At 48.2% G+C, this 20,205-nt stretch overlaps 2 protein-coding genes across 5 annotated transcripts; both read left to right on the forward strand.

The window, feature by feature from the left end:
- Nucleotides 1-553: 553 nt before the first annotated feature.
- On the forward strand, nucleotides 554-19,775 carry LOC119961111 (zinc finger protein 239-like). Of its 4 annotated transcripts, XM_038788583.1 has the most exons (3): nucleotides 554-597; nucleotides 1,837-1,950; nucleotides 15,588-19,775. In XM_038788583.1, the coding sequence occupies exon 3, from the start codon at nucleotides 15,657-15,659 to the stop codon at nucleotides 16,683-16,685; it is 1,029 nt and encodes a 342-aa protein (XP_038644511.1). In that variant the 5' UTR covers nucleotides 554-597; nucleotides 1,837-1,950; nucleotides 15,588-15,656; the 3' UTR covers nucleotides 16,686-19,775. The 4 variants fall into 4 exon arrangements, with proteins under 4 accessions (XP_038644511.1, XP_038644513.1, XP_038644509.1 ...); XM_038788585.1 differs by lacking the exons at nucleotides 554-597; nucleotides 1,837-1,950 and adding an exon at nucleotides 7,384-7,575; XM_038788581.1 differs by lacking the exons at nucleotides 554-597; nucleotides 1,837-1,950 and adding an exon at nucleotides 12,718-13,110.
- On the forward strand, nucleotides 5,525-6,538 carry LOC119961121 (zinc finger protein 418-like; the record flags this gene model as incomplete). The annotated part of the gene is made up of 1 exon (XM_038788621.1): nucleotides 5,525-6,538. A coding segment is annotated over one exon (1,014 nt), but the record flags the coding sequence as incomplete, so codon positions are not given.
- Nucleotides 19,776-20,205: the final 430 nt, after the last annotated feature.

Consider the following 20,205-nt stretch of genomic DNA (forward strand, 5'->3'; position numbering starts at 1 on the left):
TCTCTGACTGTGTCTATATAAACATTTCTGGAACAAGCCTTTCCATTCACCTGAAGAAGGAGCCGTGCTCCGAAAGCTCGTGTTTGAAACAAACCTGTTGGACTTTAACCTGGTGTTGTAAGACTTCTTACTGTGCCCAACAATGATGGCGACTGAGCATGCGCTCTGCTGCTCGTGCCCCAATAAAGATGGCGGATGCGCGTGTGCAGAGCCGCCAGTACCAAATAAAGATGGCGGCCGGAGAGTGTCGTCTGTAACAAAGCTGCCGCATCCACTCAGATCCCCAGGCATTGGTTGGTTATTTTCCCCGCTTTTCGGTGTAAATAATATGTCCACAAAGGGTGTCTCGCGACCCGCCTGATTCATCTCTCCCTCCGTCCCGCCATTGCCACCTTCACAAATTGTGGACCCGAGAACGAACGTTTTTCTGCATCGCCATTAATCACACTGCGCATGCTTCGCTCAGCCCAGTCCCGCCCCTTTATTCACGCTGATTGGTTGGGCGACCAGGCAGTCCGGACCGGCCCTACGGACATCTCCTCCTCCTATTGGTCCGGTGCTGCCGACAATCATTGCCCCGGCATTGTGAGGTGTCAGGTGAGAGGTCAGTGGCGGGGTTTAGAATCCAAAGAGCCGAATGTGAAACATTGAACATTCTCCCCTCTCACTGTCCCGGGGGTGAGTTATTGATACTGACCGTCCCGGAGCTGCTGCTCCCGGATTGGCACTAACCCCGCTCCGTGCTGACTAGGCCGTGAATCCCCGGGGTGAGTTATTGATACTGACCGTCCCGAGCTGCTCCTCCCCGGGTTCGTACCAACTCCCCTCCCTGCCGACTAGGCCGTGAATCCCCGGGCTGAGTTATTGATACTGACCGTCCCGGAGCTGCTCCTCCCCGGATTGGTACCAACCCCCCTCCCTGCCGACTAGGCCGTGAATCCCCGGGCTGAGTTACTGATACTGACTGTCCCGGAGCTGCTCCTCGTATTGGCACCAACCCCGCACCCTGCCAACTAGGCCGTGAATCCCCGGGGTCAGTTATTCATAGAATTACAGTGCAGAAGGAGACCATTTGGCCCATTGAGTCTGCACCGGCTCTTGGAAAGAGCACCCTACCCAAGGTCAACACCACCACCCTATTCCATAACCCAGTCACCCCACCCAACACTAAGGGCAATTTAGCATGGCCAATCCACCTAACCTGCACATCTTTGGACTGTGGGAGGAAACCTGAGCACCCGGAGGAAACCCGCGCGCACACGGTGAGGAGGTGCAGACTCCGCACAGACAGTGGCCCAATCGAGCCTGGGACCCTGGAGCTGTGAAGCAATTGTGCTATCCACAATGCTACCGTGCTGCCCATACTTACTATCCCGGAGCTGCTCCTCCCCGGATTGGCACCAACCCCCTCCCTGCCGACTAGGCCGTGAATCCTCTGGGTGAGTTATTGATACTGACTGTCCAGAGCTGCTCCTCCCCGGATTGGCACTAACCCCCCTCCCTGCCGGCTAGGCCGGTGAATCCCCAACGTAAGTTATTTATACTGACTGGCCCGAAGCTGCTCCTCTTCAGTGGATACAAAAATATTGTAAATGGGATGAAGGTTGTTTGGCTGACAGTCAATCACTGTCCTGTGAGGTAATGAGTCCTTTGCTTCCCAATTGGCCGAGGAAGGCAGTGTGTCACAAGGATGGATGTGTTGACCGATTAATGGCTGGAGGATGGGGGCAGGTCATGTGATCAAACCTCCAAGAATACATTTAATCAAAGTTGGTGAGGAGAGAATATTGTGAATTTCTATCCTAAACTGACAGTGAGGTTTCTGTAAATGTATAGGATACTGGAAGTGGAGGTTGAACAGACGGGAAACGCAAACCAAACGTCACATCGCGATCTGACAGTCACATTATTCATCCGACCCTGAATATCAGCAGCATCTGGGTGTGGAAGGTAAAAGGTTTGTCTGTTCTGTCTGTGAGGGAAGATTTCAGGTATCGGTGTGACTGGAAAAGCCCCGAGATTCACAAACCCTGGTTAGACCAAACCTGGAGAACTGTGTTCAGTTCTGGACAACAACCTGAGGAAGGATAGAATGGCCTCTGAGGGAGTGTAGCAGAGATTTACCTGAGTGATATCTGAACCCGCCCGGGGTTAAATTACAAAACTAAATTACACAAACGAGTCAGAGACATGATGACACAGAGAATGCCATTCGGCCCATTCAGTCCATGCTAGCTCTCTGGAGCAATCCATTCAGTGCCATTCTCCTGCTCCATCCCTGTATCCTCACAGGTTTATTTCCCTCAAGTGTTTGTCCAATTTCCTTTTGAAATCAAATCATTAATTGTGTCGATTTTCAAACTCGCTCACAGGCAGCAAGTATCAGGTCATTGCCACTCGCTGTGTAAAAACATATCTCATATCACATCATTTCTCCTGTTCCTTTATATACAAACTAGGAACAGGCCACTCGGCCCCTCGAGCCTGCTCAGCATTCAATAAGATTGCGGCTGATCTCATTCTAACCTCAACTCCACATTCCTGCCTAACCCTGATGACCTTTCACCCCCTTGCTCATCAAGAATCTATCCAGCTCTGCCTTAAAAATATTCAAGGACTCTGCTTCCACTGCCTTTTAAGGACGGGAGTTCCAAAGTCTTACAACCCTCAAGAGAATAAAAAAGCCTCATCTCCATCTGAAATGGGCGACTCCTTATTTTGCAACAGTGACTCCTTGTTCCAGATTCTCCCACAAGAGGAAACATCCTCTCCACATCCACCCTGTCAAGGCCCCTCAGCATCTTATATCGTTCAATCCAGGTTTTACCCAAAACTTTAAATCTGTGTCCCGGCTGCTTGTACGATCAGTGAATGGAAACAGTTACTTTGTCCACCCGATGGAAATCTGGCATAATCTTGTGGACCTGAATCAAATTTCAACTCAACCTCCTTTGCTCGAACCATTCTGGTAAATCCCCTCTGCACCTTCTCCAAGAACCATCACATCCTTCCTGAAGAGTGGTGACCAGAGCTTTATAAAGATTCATAAGAATTCCTACAGTGCAGAATCATAGACTTTACAGTTCAGCGAGAGGCCATTCAGCCCAAGGAGTTTGCACTAGCCCTTGGAAAGAACACCCTACTTCAGTTTAAGCCCATGCCTCCACCTTCTCCCCGTAACCCAGTAACTCCAACTAACCTGTGGGGCAATTTATCATGGACAATCCACCTGACCTGTACATCCTTGGACTGTGTGAGGAAACCAGAGCACCAGGAGAAAATCTACGCAGACACGGGGAGAAAATGCAAACTTCACAGAAGCAGTCACCCGAGACTGGAATTGAATCCGGGACCCTGGAGCTGTGAGGCAGCAGTGCTAACCACTGTGACATCCTATAGCCCCACCTAACCTGCACATCCCTGGGCACTAAGGGGCAATTTATCAAGGCCAATCTACCTAATTTGCCCGTCTTTGGACTGCAGGGGGAAACTGGAGCACTTGGTGGAAACCCACGCAGACACAGGGAGAAAGTGCAAACTCCACACACACAGACATCAAGGCTGGAATTAAACCCGGGTCCCGAGCACTGTGAGGCAGCAGTGCTAATCACTGTGAGGCAGCAGTGCTAATCACTGTGAGGCAGCAGTGCTAATCACTGTGAGGCAGCAGTGCGAATCACTGTGAGGCAGCAGTGCGAATCACTGTGAGGCAGCAGTGCGAATCACTGTGAGGCAGCAGTGCGAATCACTGTGAGGCAGCAGTGCGAATCACTGTGAGGCAGCAGTGCGAATCACTGTGAGGCAGCAGCGCTAATCACTGTGAGGCAGCAGCGCTAATCACTGTGAGGCAGCAGCGCTAATCACTGTGAGGCAGCAGCGCTAATCACTGTGAGGCAGCAGCGCTAATCACTGTGAGGCAGCAGTGCTAATCACTGTGAGGCAGCAGTGCTAATCACTGAGGCAGCAGTGCTAATCACTGTGAGGCAGCAGTGCTAATCACTGAGGCAGCAGTGCTAATCACTGAGGCAGCAGTGCTAATCACTGTGAGGCAGCAGTGCTAATCACTGAGGCAGCAGTGCTAATCACTGTGAGGCAGCAGTGCTAATCACTGTGAGGCAGCAGTGCTAATCACTGTGAGGCAGCAGTGCTAATCACTGTGAGGCAGCAGTGCTAATCACTGTGAGGCAGCAGTGCTAATCACTGTGAGGCAGCAGTGCTAATCACTGAGGCAGCAGTGCTAATCACTGAGGCAGCAGTGCTAATCACTGAGGCAGCAGTGCTAATCACTGAGGCAGCAGTGCTAATCACTGAGGCAGCAGTGCTAATCACTGAGGCAGCAGTGCTAATCACTGAGGCAGCAGTGCTAATCACTGAGGCAGCAGTGCTAATCACTGAGGCAGCAGTGCTAATCACTGTGAGGCAGCAGTGCTAATCACTGAGGCAGCAGTGCTAATCACTGTGAGGCAGCAGTGCTAATCACTGTGAGGCAGCAGTGCTAATCACTGTGAGGCAGCAGTGCTAATCACTGTGAGGCAGCAGTGCTAATCACTGTGAGGCAGCAGTGCTAATCACTGAGGCAGCAGTGCTAATCACTGTGAGACAGCGGTGCTAATCACTGTGAGGCAGCAGTGCTAATCACTGAGGCAGCAGTGCTAATCACTGAGGCAGCAGTGCTAATCACGGTGAGGCAGCAGTGCTAATCACGGTGAGGCAGCAGTGCTAATCACGGTGAGGCAGCAGTGCTAATCACGGTGAGGCAGCAGTGCTAATCACGGTGAGGCAGCGGTGCTAATCACGGTGAGGCAGCGGTGCTAACCACGGTGAGGCAGCGGTGCTAATCACGGTGAGGCAGCGGTGCTAATCACGGTGAGGCAGCAGTGCTAATCACGGTGAGGCAGCAGTGCTAATCACGGTGAGGCAGCAGTGCTAATCACGGTGTCACTGGAAGCCGAGCTACCCTGTTTCGGGATCAATATTTCTAATTATGAAGCTCAAGATTGAATTTGCTTTGCCAACTACTGTCTTAATATTTCTTGTAGATGTACAAAATCCCTCTTCACCTCTTTCTCTCTCCTCCCAAAGAGGCCAGTTGGGTTTTTATAACAGTCCAGCAGTTTTCATGGTCACTTTGTCCCAGAGCCGGCCCCACAAATGACCAGATTCATTCAGCTCAATTTCACAACCTGCCTTTGTGTTTTTGTGGGTTCTCTCTCACTCCCTATTTTCTGTTTTCAATCAGTTTCACGGTGTTCGAAGGCAGGGTCTTCAAAGTCTGGAAACACAAACCAAACATCACATCAGCATCTGACAGGGTCCTCAATTTATCATTGCTGAATATCATGAGATTTTGAACATGGAAGGAAAAAACGTCATTCACAGTGGGGAGAAACCGTACACTTGTGTGTGTGGACGAGGATTCACTCGATCATCAGGCCTCGTAAGCCACAAATGCAGTCACACTGAGGAGAAACCGTGGAAATGTGCGGACTGTGGGAAAGGATTCACTTACCCATCCAAGCTGGAAACTCATCGACGCAGTCACACTGGGGAGAAACCATTCACCTGCTCCGAGTGTGGGAAGGGATTCACTCAGCCATCTGGTCTGTCCACACACCAGCGATTTCACTCCAGGGAGAGGCCATTCACCTGCTCAACGTGTGGGAAGGGATTTACTCTTTCAGCCCACCTGCTGAGTCACCAGCGAGTTCACACTGATGAGAAACCGTTTCAATGTCCAGACTGCGGGAAGTGCTATAAAAGATCTGGAGAACTGATGTGCCATCAACGTGTTCACACTGACGAGAGACCATTCAGGTGCTCTCACTGTGGGACTGGGTTCAGACGATCATCTCACCTCTCTGTACATCAGCGAATTCACACAGTTGAGAGGCCATTCGTCTGTGCCAAGTGTGGGAAGGGATTCACTCAGGCATCCGACCTGCAGAAGCACCAGCGAATTCACACTGATGAGAGACCGTTTCAATGTCCAGACTGCGAGAAGTGCTATAAACGTTTTGGAGAACTGTTGCAACATCAACGTGTTCACACTGACGAGAGACCTTTCAGGTGCTCTCACTGCGGGACTGGGTTCAGACGATCATCTCACCTCACTGTACATCAGCGAATTCACACTGGGGAGAGACCATTCATCTGCTCAGAGTGTGGGAAGGGATTCATTCAGTCATCCGAACTTCTGAATCACCAGCGAATTCACAGTGATGAGAGGCCGTTTCCATGTCCAGACTGTGGGAACTCCTATAAACGTTCTGGGGAACTGATGCGTCATCAACGTGTTCACACTGACAAGAGACCGTTTACGTGCTCTCACTGTGGGACTGGGTTCAGACAATCGTCTCACCTCACTGCACATCGGCGAATTCACACTGGGGAGAGACCATTCGCCTGTTCCAAGTGTGGAAAGGGATTCACTCAGGCATCCACCCTACAGAAGCACCAGCGAATTCACACTGGGGAGAGGCCATTCACCTGCTCCCAGTGTGGGAAGGGATTCACCACTTCATCCTACCTGCTGAGACACCAACGAGGCCACAAGTAACAACAGTGATTGGGTTTTGCTGTTCCTCACATTCAGGACTGAACCATGTTCATTTGGGTCTCTTTCTGCTGATAACAAACTCCAGCCCATTTACAGGGGCTAATATTCTGGCTAAAAGTCAAATAAATTAGATTTGTGTGAAATACGCAGTGTGTTGAAACTTTCTAATATCTCTGACATAAGTTAGTTCCTTTTGAAGTTCTCTCGCTCTCCCCTGTCTCTTCCATCCTGACCTCCAACAAGAAGTGTGAGGAGCTTGTGGAGCTTCTTTGTGACTGAGATTGAGCCAATCCGATCAGCTGCCTCTGCTGCTTCCCTCCCTTCCACGAGCCGACCGGACCAAACTGTCTCTAAATTTCATCCTTTCCCGAGCCCTGAATCCACATCTTTCTCTCGTTGCTTTCCCATCTCCCCTCATGTCCTCTCAGAGCTCATCTTGTCCATGAGACCCAGCTCCTGCTCCATCGACCCTATTCCCACTGGGCTACTGATCAGCCAACTACCCTGTGTCCATGGATATTGTCAACATTTCTCACTCTTCAGGTACTGTCTCTCTGTCCAAATCTGCCATCATCACCCCCTCTTCAATAAAACCCCCTGCCATCCTTCCAAATTTGTGCCCCATCTTCAACCTCCTTCTCCTCTCCAAACTCCTTGAACATGTTGTCACCTCCCAAATCCTTGACTATCTTTCCCAGAATTCCCATGTTTGAATCCTTCAATCAGGTCTCTGCCCTGTCACAGTGAAATACAAGAGACAAACAGAACCTCAATCGGAGAGAAAGACAGACAATCCGGGAGCTTGGATCCAACACTGATATGTCCACAAGACGAGAAGACAAGGTTTGCAGCACAGTCATTATTGAGGGACAACAATACCTGCTGGAGACAGACAGACAACTAAACAGCATGAATCACAACACCAAGCCACCTGGACCCATATACCCGAGACAGGAAGGAGCATTGGAGACAGACTGGAAGAACTCAAAGACTCCAGACACATTAACCAAAGACAACAGGTAGAGCCAAGGAAGTTCTACCTGCTCCCTAAAATACCCAAACATTCAAATACATGGACAGTACCAGGGATATACCACCAGACAGACCCACCAGGTCAGACTGTGGGAAAGAAATTCCAACAGAATCATAGAATGTACAGTGCAGAAGGAGGCCATTAGGCCCATCAAGCCTGCACAGGCCCTCAGAAACAGTACCCTACTTAAGCCCATCCCTGTAACCCAGTAACCTCACCTAACCTTTGTTTGGACACGAAGGGACAATTTACCATGGCCAATCGAGCCCCCCACCCAGGTGCATTTCCCCCAACCTCTCCCCATACACCCACTTCATCTTTGAACACTAAGGGGCTATTTAGCATAGCCAATCCACCAAGCCTGCACATTCTCGTGAGAGAAAACTGGAGCACCCGTAGGGACCCACGCAGACACGAGAAGAACGTGCAAACTCAATACAGTCATCCAAGGCCAGAATTGAACCCTGGTTGCTGGCGCTGTGAGGCAGTAGTGCTAACTACCGTGCCATCTGTGGCGAGAGAAACAGTAAACATTTGTTGTTCCTTGTAACAGTTCTGTAGAAGGGTCAATGGATTCTAAAAAAAAGTCCATTGAAGTGGAAAGAAAATGTTTTAATCAGATGTTTGACACAGGAAGATGTTTCAGTCTGTGTGAAGTTTCATTTTCATTCACACAAAGCCGGCAGGTCTGATTGCCTGGAGGACCAGACTGCGTCCGGTCCTCCAAATTCCTCCCATTGGTCAACATCTCTCAGACAGGAAATGTGGTTTTGGAACCTGCGCCCACAGTGGCTAATGGGAAGAACTCAAAATGACTGCAGAGTCTCAACCAATCAGGGAGATCTGAGAGCAGCCACGCCCCTCATTCTCTCCGATTAGTTGGAGGACCAGCTGCTGTCATTCGGTCCTGCAGTCCCACCTCCTCTTCCTATTGGTGCAAAACTGCCGTCAATCACTCGCTGGGCATTGTGATGTGGAGCATGCGCAGTGCGGCTCATGCCCAGGGACAGATGCTTTTTTGTCTCATCTTCCGGCCATGATGTGGAGATGCCGGCGTTGGACCGGGGTGAGCACAGTAAGCAATCTTACAACACCAGGTTAAAGTCCAACAGGTTTATTTTGAATCAGTAGCTTTTGGAGCACAGCTGAGGAAGGAGCTATGCTCTGAAAGCTCGTCATTCAAAACAAATGTGTTGGACTTTAACCTGGTGTTGTAAGACTTCTCACTGTGCCCCCCCCCCCCCCCCCCCCCCCCCCCAGTGCAACGCTGGCATCTCCACATCCTGGTATTTAGTAAATTACAGTGTGGTTTAATCAAAGACAGAGAGGAATGATTTCTGCTGACTGGGGAGTAAGGACTTGGGACATTGCCTAAAAATTGTAGCCAGGTCACAGAAGTCAGTGTGAAATGAGGAAACACTTGTTGACACAAAATCTGGGACACATTTGGAATTCTCTCTCCCACAAATGACAATTCCTGTGGTAATCACTGGTGAATCCACCATTTGTTGCCGATCCCGAATTGCCCTTGGTCTGAATGGCTTGCTGGGCTATTTCAGAGGGCAGATTTACTGCCGTGGCTCTGGAGTTACATGTAGGCCAGACCAGGTTAGGTTGGCAGATTTCCTAAAGGCCATTAGTGAATCAGATCAGTTTATACACAACCAGTGATAGCTGCATGGTCACCATTACTGACACCAGTTTTCACTATGTTTTATGAATTGAGGTTAGTTGTTTGGTAATCAGGAATATTCCACTCGGTCCTCAGACCATTACCCTGGAGGACTCACTAATACCCACCCAGGGACATTCCCACTCCACCAACATCTCATCCCTGGTGCCCAACTTCCCGCTTTGTTCTAAATATTCACCCCCCCGGATACACTTCTCACCCTTTGTGACCTCAACCCGACCGCCGCCTTCCGGCTCTGGGGCTCGTACTGCGCATGCTTCAGTCAGTGCTGTGACCCCACCCCCATTCACTCTGATTGGTGGGAGGACCAGCCGCTGCCTCTCGGTCCTCCAGCCCAATCCCCTCTTGCTATTGGTCCGGAGCTGCCGTCAATCACTCACCGGGCATTGTGACGTTGAGCATGCGCAGTGCGGGCGGTGTCCAGGGACAGAAGCTTGTTTGGCAGATCCACAGGGGGTGAGGGGAATGGAGGGATAGGCAGAGCCGGGGGGGGGGGGGGGGGGGGGGGTCCATGAGTCCCCGGATGCGGTTCTGACCCCGGAATAACAGTAAGAAGTCTTACAACACTAGGTTAAAGTCCAACAGGTTTGTTTCAAACATGCAAAAAAGCAGACAAGATCCCGAAAGGGCTACAGATCACAAACCCACTCAAGTCGACCTACAACACAGACTACGCTGAAAGACTCTGCCGCCGCACCTCTGTCACACGCCTCAAACACCTCGTACACCAGCTCTACAGCAGTCGACGCAACCTGGAAACCAAGATAGAGGCCATATTCTCAAATTGCGCTCAGGACACAGCAGACCAGCTGCGTAACAGCGCCAAACAGGTGAGACAATGATACTGTGCCACCTATATGCACACCAAGAACAGGAAGCTTGAGAAACTCGGCATCACCACCAGCAGCAACCAAGCCTCCCCCAGTATCACAGCCGAAAACAATACAGGGAAATCTATTGTCAACTTGTCAGACTACACCCTTCAACCAGATGAAATCGAAGTCCTCAGCAGAGGGCTCAATTTCTGCACCACCACCAAAATGGACCCCATCAGTCTCGTGGCAGGCACGGAGGAATTCATCAGGCGAATGAGGCTCCGGGAATTCTTCCACAGACCCCAAGAGGCCGACAGCGAACCCAAGGGGACAACCAATGAACCGGACCAGCAGACCGCGAGATCTGCAGTGCAGCAAACGAAAAGGAAAGAGTCGAATTGGACCCCTCCGGAAGGCCGCTGCCCTAGACTCAACATGTATGCTGAAGCCATCAGAAGTCGTGTCAATGCCAGATTCATCAGTCGCATTCACAAGGCAGCCCCGAACGTCACCCAAGTACAACGCAACGCCATCTACGCTCTCAAAACTAACCGCAACATCGTCATCAAACCAGCAGACAAAGGAGGGGCCACCGTCATACTGAACAGAACCGACTACTGCAAAGAAGTTTACCGACAACTCCACAACCAGGAACACTACAGACAGTTACCCACAGATCCAACCAAGGAACACATCCGCCAACTCAACAGACTGATCAGGACCTTGGATCCAGACCTTCAGAGCACCCTACGTGCTCTCATCCCACGTAATCCCCGCATTGGAGATCTCTACTGCCTCCCGAAAATACACAAGGCCAACACACCAGGCTGTCCTATCGTTTCAGGCAATGGGACCCTGTGTGAGAACCTCTCTGGCCACATCGAGGGTACCTTGAAACCCATCGTACAAGGTACACCCAGCTTCTGTCGCGACACGACGGACTTCCGACGGACTCAGCACCCATGGACCAGTTGAACCAGGAACATTCCTCGTCACAGTGGATGTCTCGGCACTCTACACCAGCATTCCCCATGACGACAGCACTGCTGCAACAGCCTCAGTACTCAACACCGACAACTGCCAATCTCCAGACGCAATTCTGCAACTCATCCGCTTCATTCTAGACCACAACGTCTTCACCTTCGACAACAAATTCTTCATCCAGATGCATGGAACAGCCATGGGGACTAAATTTGCACCTCAATATGCCAACATCTTCATGCACAAGTTTGAACAAGACTTCCTCACCACACAGGACCTGCAACCGATGTTATACACCAGATACATCGATGACATTTTTTTCCTTTGGACCCACAGCGAAGAATCACTGAAACGACTACACGATGAGATCAATAAATTCCATCCCACCATCAGACTCACCATGGACTCTTCGCCAAATTCTGTTGCATTCTTGGACACACTCATCTCCATCAAGGACGGTCACCTTAGCACTTCGCTTTACCGCAAGCCCACAGACAACCTCACAATGCTCCACTTCTCCAGCTTTCACCCGAAACACATTAAAGAAGCCATCCCCTATGGACAAGCCCTCCGTATACACAGGATCTGCTCAGATGAGGAGGAGCATAACAGACACCTACAGATGCTGAAAGGTGCTCTCGTACGAACGGGATATGGCGCTCGACTCATCAATCGACAGTTCCAACGCGCCACAGCAAAAAACCGCACCGACCTCCTCAGAAGACAGACACGGGACACCACTGACAGAGTACCCTTCGTCGTCCAGTATTTTCCTGGGGCGGAGAAACTACGACATCTTCTTCGCAGCCTTCAACACATCATCAATAAAGATGAACATCTTGTCAAGGTCATCCCCACACCCCCACTACTGGCCTTCAAACAACCATGCAACCTCAAACAAACCAATGTTTGCAGCAAATTACCCAGCCTTCAGAACAGCGACCATGACACCACACAACCCTGCCAGAGCAATCTCTGCAAGACATGCCAGATCATTGACTTGGATACCACCATTACACGTGGAAACACCACCCACCAGGTACGCGGCACATACTCGTGCGACTCAACCAATGTAGTCTACCTCTTACGCTGCAGGAAAGGATGTCCCGAAGCGTGGTACATTGGCGAGAGCATACAGACACTGCGACAACGAATGAACGGGCATCGTGCGACAATCACCAGGCCGGAATGTTCCCTTCCAGTCGGGGAACACTTCAGCAGTCAAGGGCATTCAGCCTCTGATCTCCGGGTAAGCGTTCTCCAAGGCGGTCTTCAGGACACGCGACAATGCAGAATTGCCGAGCAAAAACTTGTAGCTAAGTTCCGCACGTATGAGTGTGGCCTCAACAGGGATCTTGGATTTATGTCGCATTACATCCACCCCCCACCATCTGGCCTGGACTTGCAAAATCCCACCAACTGTTCTGACTTGAGACAATTCACACCTCTTTAACCTGTGATTATCCCTCTCCCTGGATCTGTAATGATTTGATTACCTGTAAATGCTCACGTTCCAAGCATTGTCCAGCATCTCTGACTTTGTCTATATAAATGTTTCTGGAACATACCTCTCCATTCACCTGAGGAAGGAGCTGCGCTCCGAAAGCTTGTGGTTGAAACAAATCTGTTGGACTTTAACCTGGTGTTGTAAGACTTCTTACTGTGCTCACCCCAGTCCAACGCCGGCATCTCCACATCCTGATAATAAGTGACAGTGTAACACACACCAGAAATGGATTATATTATGTTGTCAACAAACCATGTCTAACTCACTATTATATGAAAACAAAATGTAGTTATGGTTCTCCAGATACTGACTGTGGCAGCTCTCACTATCTGAGACTGTCACAATGTCCGGGTGATTGACAGCGGCACCGGACCAATAGGATCAGGTGGGTCGGGAGTGGAGGAGCGACCGGGAGCGGCTGGTCCTCCAACCAATCGGAGTGAAAGGGAGGCGGGGCCTGCTATGATTGAAGCATGCGCAGTATGCGTAATGGCGACGGAGAGCAGCTGCTTTCTTACGTCAGTAGTAAGTAAGCTGTGGTGAACAATATGTAGAGAGCGAGAGATCGCGGGGAAGGGCGGAAACGCTGCGTAAGCACCTTATGTGAGTCAGTAACCTTGGAAAAGAGTTAGCCGGACCCAGATTGTACCGAGCAAGACTGCAGCTCCTCATTTTCGGCTTGGATTAATGGCCTCCATCTTTAGTGGAAACAGTGTGCACCATGGCGCATGCGTGACCGCCATCTGTGTCGGGGCGATGTTTCAATGAGTGGGAGGAGCTTGTTCCCCATTGTTCAGAATGGAGACAACTTGTCCATCAAACTGGATTAGTCTTTGAGTCCCAATGTCTGAATGATGGGGCGGTGGATCGATGGAAAGAAAGGGAAATACATCCTGCTCTCCTGATTCCAATATCTCATGGTCTCAAGATCTGTGGTTCTGTCCACCCATGGCAGAAACGCAAGACTCTGAGTAGATGTCATCCTCAAATTGAGGGACTGCTGATGACGATGAGGGGCAAAGTATAGCTGGGGGCAAAGTACAGCAGGGAGCATGATCGGTCATTCTGGATGAGGGAGCCAGAGAAGAAATGTTTGGCATTTCTATCCTAGACTGACAATCATAGAATCCTGACAGTGCACAAGGAGGCCATTCGGCCCCTCAAGTCTGCACAATCTTCAGACTCAGGCAGTTTCTGAGGAGATGGACGGATTGAATGGTTAGGAAGTGGAATTTGTAGCAGTGAGTGAAGACAATAGCTTCAGTCTTCCCAAGAATAAAATGGGGGAACTTTCTAACCCAGAGATGGAGAGATGTTTCAGGGAATCAAAGGATTTGAGGAGGACGGGAAGTTGGAGATTAAACCAAGATCAGCCATGATCATCGTGAATGTTGACGCAGCTCAATGGGGTTTATAAGAACTAGGAGCAGGAGTAGGCCATCTGGCCCCTTGAGCCTGCTCCGCCATTCAATGAGATCATGGCTGATCTTTTGTGGACTCAGCTCCACTTCCGGCCCGAACACCATAACTCTTAATCCCTTTTTTCTTCAAAAAACTATCTATCTTTACCTTAAAAACATTTAATGAAGGAGCCTCAACTGCTTCACTGGGCAAGGAATTCCATAGATTCACAACCCTTTGGGTGAAGAAGTTTCTCCGAAATTCAGTCCTAAATCTACTTCCCCTTATTTTGAGGCTATGCCCCCTAGTTCTGCTTTCACCCGCCAGTGGAAACAACCTGCCCGCATCTATACTATCTATTCCCTTCATAATTTTAAATGTTTCGATAAGATCCCCCCTCATCCTTCTAAATTCCAACGAGTACAGTCCCAGTCTACTCAACCTCTCCTCGTAATCCAACCCCTTCAGCTCTGGGATTAACCTCGGGAATCTCCTCTGCACACCCTCCAGTGCCAGTATGTCCTTTCTCAAGTAAGGAGACCAAAACTGAACACAATACTCCAGGTGTGGCCTCACTAACACTACATAGAATTGCAGCATAACCTCCCTAGTCTTAAACTCCATCCCTCTAGCAATGAAGGACAAAATTCCATTTGCCTTCTTAATCACCTGTAAACCAACTTTCTGTGACTCATGCACTAGCACACCCAGGTCTCTGCACAGCAGCATGCTTTAATATTTTATTGTTTAAATAATCCTGTTTGCTGTTATTCCTACCAACATGGATAACCTCACATTTGTCAACATTGTATTCCATTTGCCAGACACTAGCCCATTCACTTAACCTATCCAAATCCCTCTGCAAACTTCCAGTATCCTCTGCACTTTTTGCTTTACCACTCATCTTAGTGTCATCTGCAAACTTGGACACATTGCCCTCGGTCCCCAACTCCAAATCATCTATGTAGATTGTGAACAATTGTGGGCCCAACACGGATCCCTGAGGGACACCACTAGCTACTGATTGCCAACCAGAGAAGCACCCATTAATCCCCACTCTTTGCTTTCTATTAATTAACCAATCCTCTATCCATGCTACTACTTTACCCTTAATGCCATGCATCTTTATCTTATGCAGCAGCCTTTTGTGTGGCACCTTGTCAAAAGCTTTCTGGAAATCCAGATATACCACACCCATTGGCTCCCCGTTATCTACTGCACTGGTAATGTCCTCAAAAAATTCCACTAAATTGGTTAGGCACGACCTGCCCTTCATGAACCCATGCTGAGTCTGCCCAATCGGACAATTTCTATCCAGATGCCTCGCTATTTCTTCCTGATGATAGGTTTACTCCTGCTCCTATTTCATATGTTCGTATAGAGGCCAGAATCCTGTGTAGGCCCAGACCGGATGGTAGGTTCCCTTCCCTGAGGACATTACTGAAACAGTTGTTTTTTCGTGGCAACCCAGCAATTTCCATGGTCACTTTTTTCCAGTGCCGGCCCCACAAATGACAAGATTCATTCAGCTCAGTTTCACAACCTGTGTTTTTTGGGTTCTCTCTCACTCCCTATTTTTCTGTTTTAAATCAATTTCACAGGATGTTAGAAGGGGCGGATTTGCAGTTGGAAAACAGACATCAGGATCTGAATATCATCGGATTTTGAACATGCAAGAAAATAGCAATGCTGGCAGTGCGGAGAAATGTGGGGACTGTGAGCAGGGATTCAGATCCCTGTCTGAGCTGGAAGCCCATCAGCCCAGTCACACTGGAGAGAGACTGTTCACCTGCCCAGAGTGTGGGAAGGGATTTACCTGGTCATTCAACCTGCTGAGACACCAGCGAGTTCATAGTGGGGAGACACCATTCACCTGCCCAGAGTGTGGGAAGGGATTCACTCGATCATCAGGGCTGCAACAACACCAGCGAGTTCACACTGGGGAGAGGCCATTCACCTGCTCCAAGTGTGGAAAGGGATTTACTGATTCTTCCACTCTGTTGAAACACCAGCAGGTTCACACGGACGAGAGACCTTTTAAATGTGTAGACTGTGAGAGGTGCTATAAAAGTTCCCTCAACCTAATGCGTCATCAGCGAGCTCACACTGATGAGAGACCGTTCAGGTGCTCGGACTGTGGAACTGGGTTCAGGCAGTCATCTGAACTCATTGTACACCAGCGAATTCACACTGGGGAGAGGCCGTTCACCTGCCCTGAATGTGGTAAGGGATTCACTCAATCATCAGGACTGCTACAACACCAGCGAGTTCACACCGGGGAGAGGCCATTCACCTGCTCCAAATGTGGAAAGGGATTCAGCGATTCATCCACCGTGCTGAAACACAAGCAGGTTCACACTGAAGCGCGACCATTTGAATGCACTGACTGTGAGAAGTGCTATAAAAGTCCTGTGGACCTGATGCGCCATCAGCTTGTTCATACTGATGAGAGACCATTCAGGTGCTCTCACTGTGGGACAGGGTTCAGGCAATCATCTCAACTGACTGTACATCAGCGAATTCACACTAGAGAGAGGCCATTCATCTGCGCCAAGTGTGGGAAGGGATTCACTCAGTCATCCACTCTGCAAAGACACCAGCGAGTTCACACTGGGGAGAGACCGTTCCCCTGCTTCGTGTGTGGGAAGAGATTCACTCGGATGTCCATCCTGACAAGTCACCAGCGTGTTTGCAAATAATTAGTGATTATATTTTACTGTTAATCACACCCAGGAATGAACCTTGTTCATAAATGTCGATTTCTACTGATGTTTTATCAAGAAAATTTGTCAGAAGAATCTAAGAAATTGAACTATTTTCTATGTGTAATATTATTTTTTGTAACTAGTGAAGTGTGAGAGTGGTCCTGACAGTGGAAGAAAGAGTACCTGTGTGAATTTAAACTGTGAGTTTGATGTGTTAATGAGCCCAGCTCGACTTCAAACCAGATATTTACCGAAAAAATATAGTCAGGTTGGGTAGAGAACAGAAAGAGATGCGATTCAAAAGATGCAAGATGTGAAAGAAAGGTGTCAAGAATGAAGTATGGATGAAGTAAATTCAATTTTTAAAATTATGAATGTTAAAGTAAAGAGATTATGTTAATCAATTCTGGGAGAGATTAGTTCGAAATAAATTGGGTAAAACGATGGAGAGATCAAAGGGAAAGAACGTAGTTAAGAGGATAGTGAAACCTGTGAAGATACTGTTTAAATCTCAGCCCAGAAAGCTGTGTGAAGGAAGCCAGATATGAAAAGCCAATTAACTGCTGGTTAACCTCAGGAGCAAACTGGAGTAAAGGCACAGTTTGGGAGAAGGTTTCTGCATTTTATAGATCTTAAAATCTATAAGGCATTGCTGGACAGATGAAAATGAAGTGAAATGAAAATCGCTTATTGTCACGAGTCGGCTTCAATGAGGTTACTGTGAAAAGCCCCTAGTCGCCACATTCCGGCGCCTGTCCGGGGAGGCTGGTACGGGAATCGAACCGTGCTGCTGGCCTGCTTGGTCTGCTTGCAAAGCCAGCGATTTAGCCCAATGAGCTAAACCAGCCTCTTGATTGGGGATTGGGGAAGGTTAGCTCTGAGGTAGTTAAATTAAGATTGTTTGGAACTGTTTAAAGTATTGGGATGTGTGAAACCATTGCCTTATTTTAAGTGTACTTCTATTTCATTTTATTTGTTTTCCGATTCCATCATGAACATTTACTTAAGAAACCATCACAAATAGTTGGGGACATCATTTCTGGAGTTCACAACTTCTCCTTCTCCTATACAAATTGCAAAGACAAGCTGTGGGGACAAATGTCTCAAATTTCCTTTCTGGCTGTGCCCTTAACAGTAAATAAACTCTAGCTCAGTTATCGGGGTTAATATTCCAGGTAAAAGTCAAATAAATCACATTGCGTGAAACAATGTGCGTCTAGTATTTTTAAATATTTCTAACAGAAGTTCTTTCTTTTGAAATGTTCTTTGCCCTCCCCCCATTTCATCCATCCTCACCTCTGACAACAAGTGTGTGGAGTTCATGGGGTTCCTTTGTCACTGAGATTGAGACAATCTGATCAGCTACCTCTGCTGCTTCCCTCCCTTCCACTAACCCACCAGACCAAACTGCGTCGAACGTTCCTCCTCGTCTGAGCCCTGAACTCGGATCTTTCTCCAGTTTCTCTCCTATCTTCTATCTCCCTCTGAGCTTATATTGTCCATCAGACCCAACTTCTGTTCCCTTGACTCCATTCTCACAAAACAGTTGACCATCCAACTTCTCTGCGTTAGTTGATATGTTTCCAGTTCTACCACATTTGGTTCTTCCCTTCTCACTTTAATGCAACATCATCACCCATCCTAAACAGAACACTTGACCCCACCATCTTTACAAATTTCCAAGACATCTCCAATCTACCTTTCCTCTCCAAATTCCTTGTACTCGATGTTCTATCCCTGGCCCCTCCCCAACCCCACTAGGTGACATCGTCCAAAAGCACCGTGTTAGTTTTCACATGTTCACTGACAACACCCAGCTCTACCTCACCCCCATCCCTCTCCATTCCTCAAACTGCTTATCCCACACCCAGTAATGGATGAGCAGAAACTTCCTCCAATTAAAAATTGGGAAGACCAAAGTCATCATCTTCAGTCACCACTACAAATTCCCTTTCCTTTTTTAAAAATAAATTTTGAGTACCCAATTATTTTTTTTCCAATTATGAGGCAATTAAGCGTGGCCAATCCACCTAACCGGCACATCTTTGGGTTGTGGGGATGAAACCCACGCAGACATGGGGAGAATGTGCAAACTCCACACGGACAGTGACCCAGGATGCAAATTCCTTTTCCTAACTCCCGAGTCCATCCCACTCCCTGGGAACTGTCTGAGGCTGAACCACATTCTGTACAATCTCCATGTCAAATTTGACCCCAAGATGAGTTTCTGACCCCATATCCACACCATCACTAATACCAGATATTTCAATCTCCATAATCTCACCTGTCTCCACCCCCACCCCAGCACATCTGGTGCTGAAATCCTCATCCATGCCCCTGTTACCTTTAGACTTGATGACTCCAATAATAATAATCTTTATTATTGTCACAGTGAGCTTACATTAACACTGCAATTAGGTTGTGGAAACCCCCTAGTTGCCACACTCCAGCATCTGTTCGGGTTCAGGGGGAGAATTCAGAATGTCCAATTCACCCAACGAGCATGTCTTTCGGGACTTGTGGGAGGAAAGCGGAGCACTGTTCTAGATTCTCCTTGGCTGTGACCTCTGTTTATTCTTATTGACTTCTCGCAAATGTTAACCACTGCACCAACGTGCTTCCCTTTTGACAACAATTCTGATGGGAATCTTGCTTTGGGGATTCCAGTACTTGGCTGGCAATGGACCTTCTCCTCGGGTTTTAAATCCTTAAGTAGCTCCTCCCTCAGTTTGAATAAACTGGTTAGAACTCAATGGTTGGTCAATTTCATTACTGAATCATTTTAATTGTTTTTTAACCATTTGGGTAAATGTCTCAGATCGAGATACAATGGGACTGTTTAATGTGTCCCTCCTATCTGATCCTGCACAAGTCTTCAATTCATTGTATGACCTTCCATCTCAAAAAGGTTACCAAGAGCATGAAACCTCACTGCTAACCATCTTATCAAATCATACATTTCTTCTTACAGAAGCTGGAGTACAGAATTTAAAACAGGCTGACATTAGTTTCAGGTATAACCCAGTCTTTAACACATACTACAAACTGATTATTAAATCTTCAATTAAAATCAATTGATGATCACTATTTGTTTCTAATTGGTGAGTAATGAATACACTTCATTGATTAATACAATTGGTTAATAGCTGGATACAAAATGCCCCATTCAGGTAAATATTAGTCTCAAAATGGTTTCCTCGATCTTGTTCGCTTATAAAATGGAACATGTCTGAAAATGAATAATTTCTACTGAAATTTAATACATAGTCCCACTTCTAGGTGTCTGTAAAGACTTGTTCATCCCCCCCCCCCTGCATGATTCAATGGGTTAATGTATTCAGGAGAACAACCAAAGATGTGAGAATGGAAATAATCTCGAGTTAATGATGAGGGGTTATTGTTCAGTGGTTACACTCCCATCTCTGAGTCAGGAGGATGTGGGTTCAGCTTCAGCTCTAGAAACCCAACCAAAAAGCCCAGCTGGTATTCCGTTATTGTACTGAGGGAATACTGC

Source organism: Scyliorhinus canicula, unplaced genomic scaffold (assembly GCF_902713615.1).
Source record: "Scyliorhinus canicula unplaced genomic scaffold, sScyCan1.1, whole genome shotgun sequence".
Lineage (NCBI taxonomy): Eukaryota > Metazoa > Chordata > Chondrichthyes > Carcharhiniformes > Scyliorhinidae > Scyliorhinus > Scyliorhinus canicula.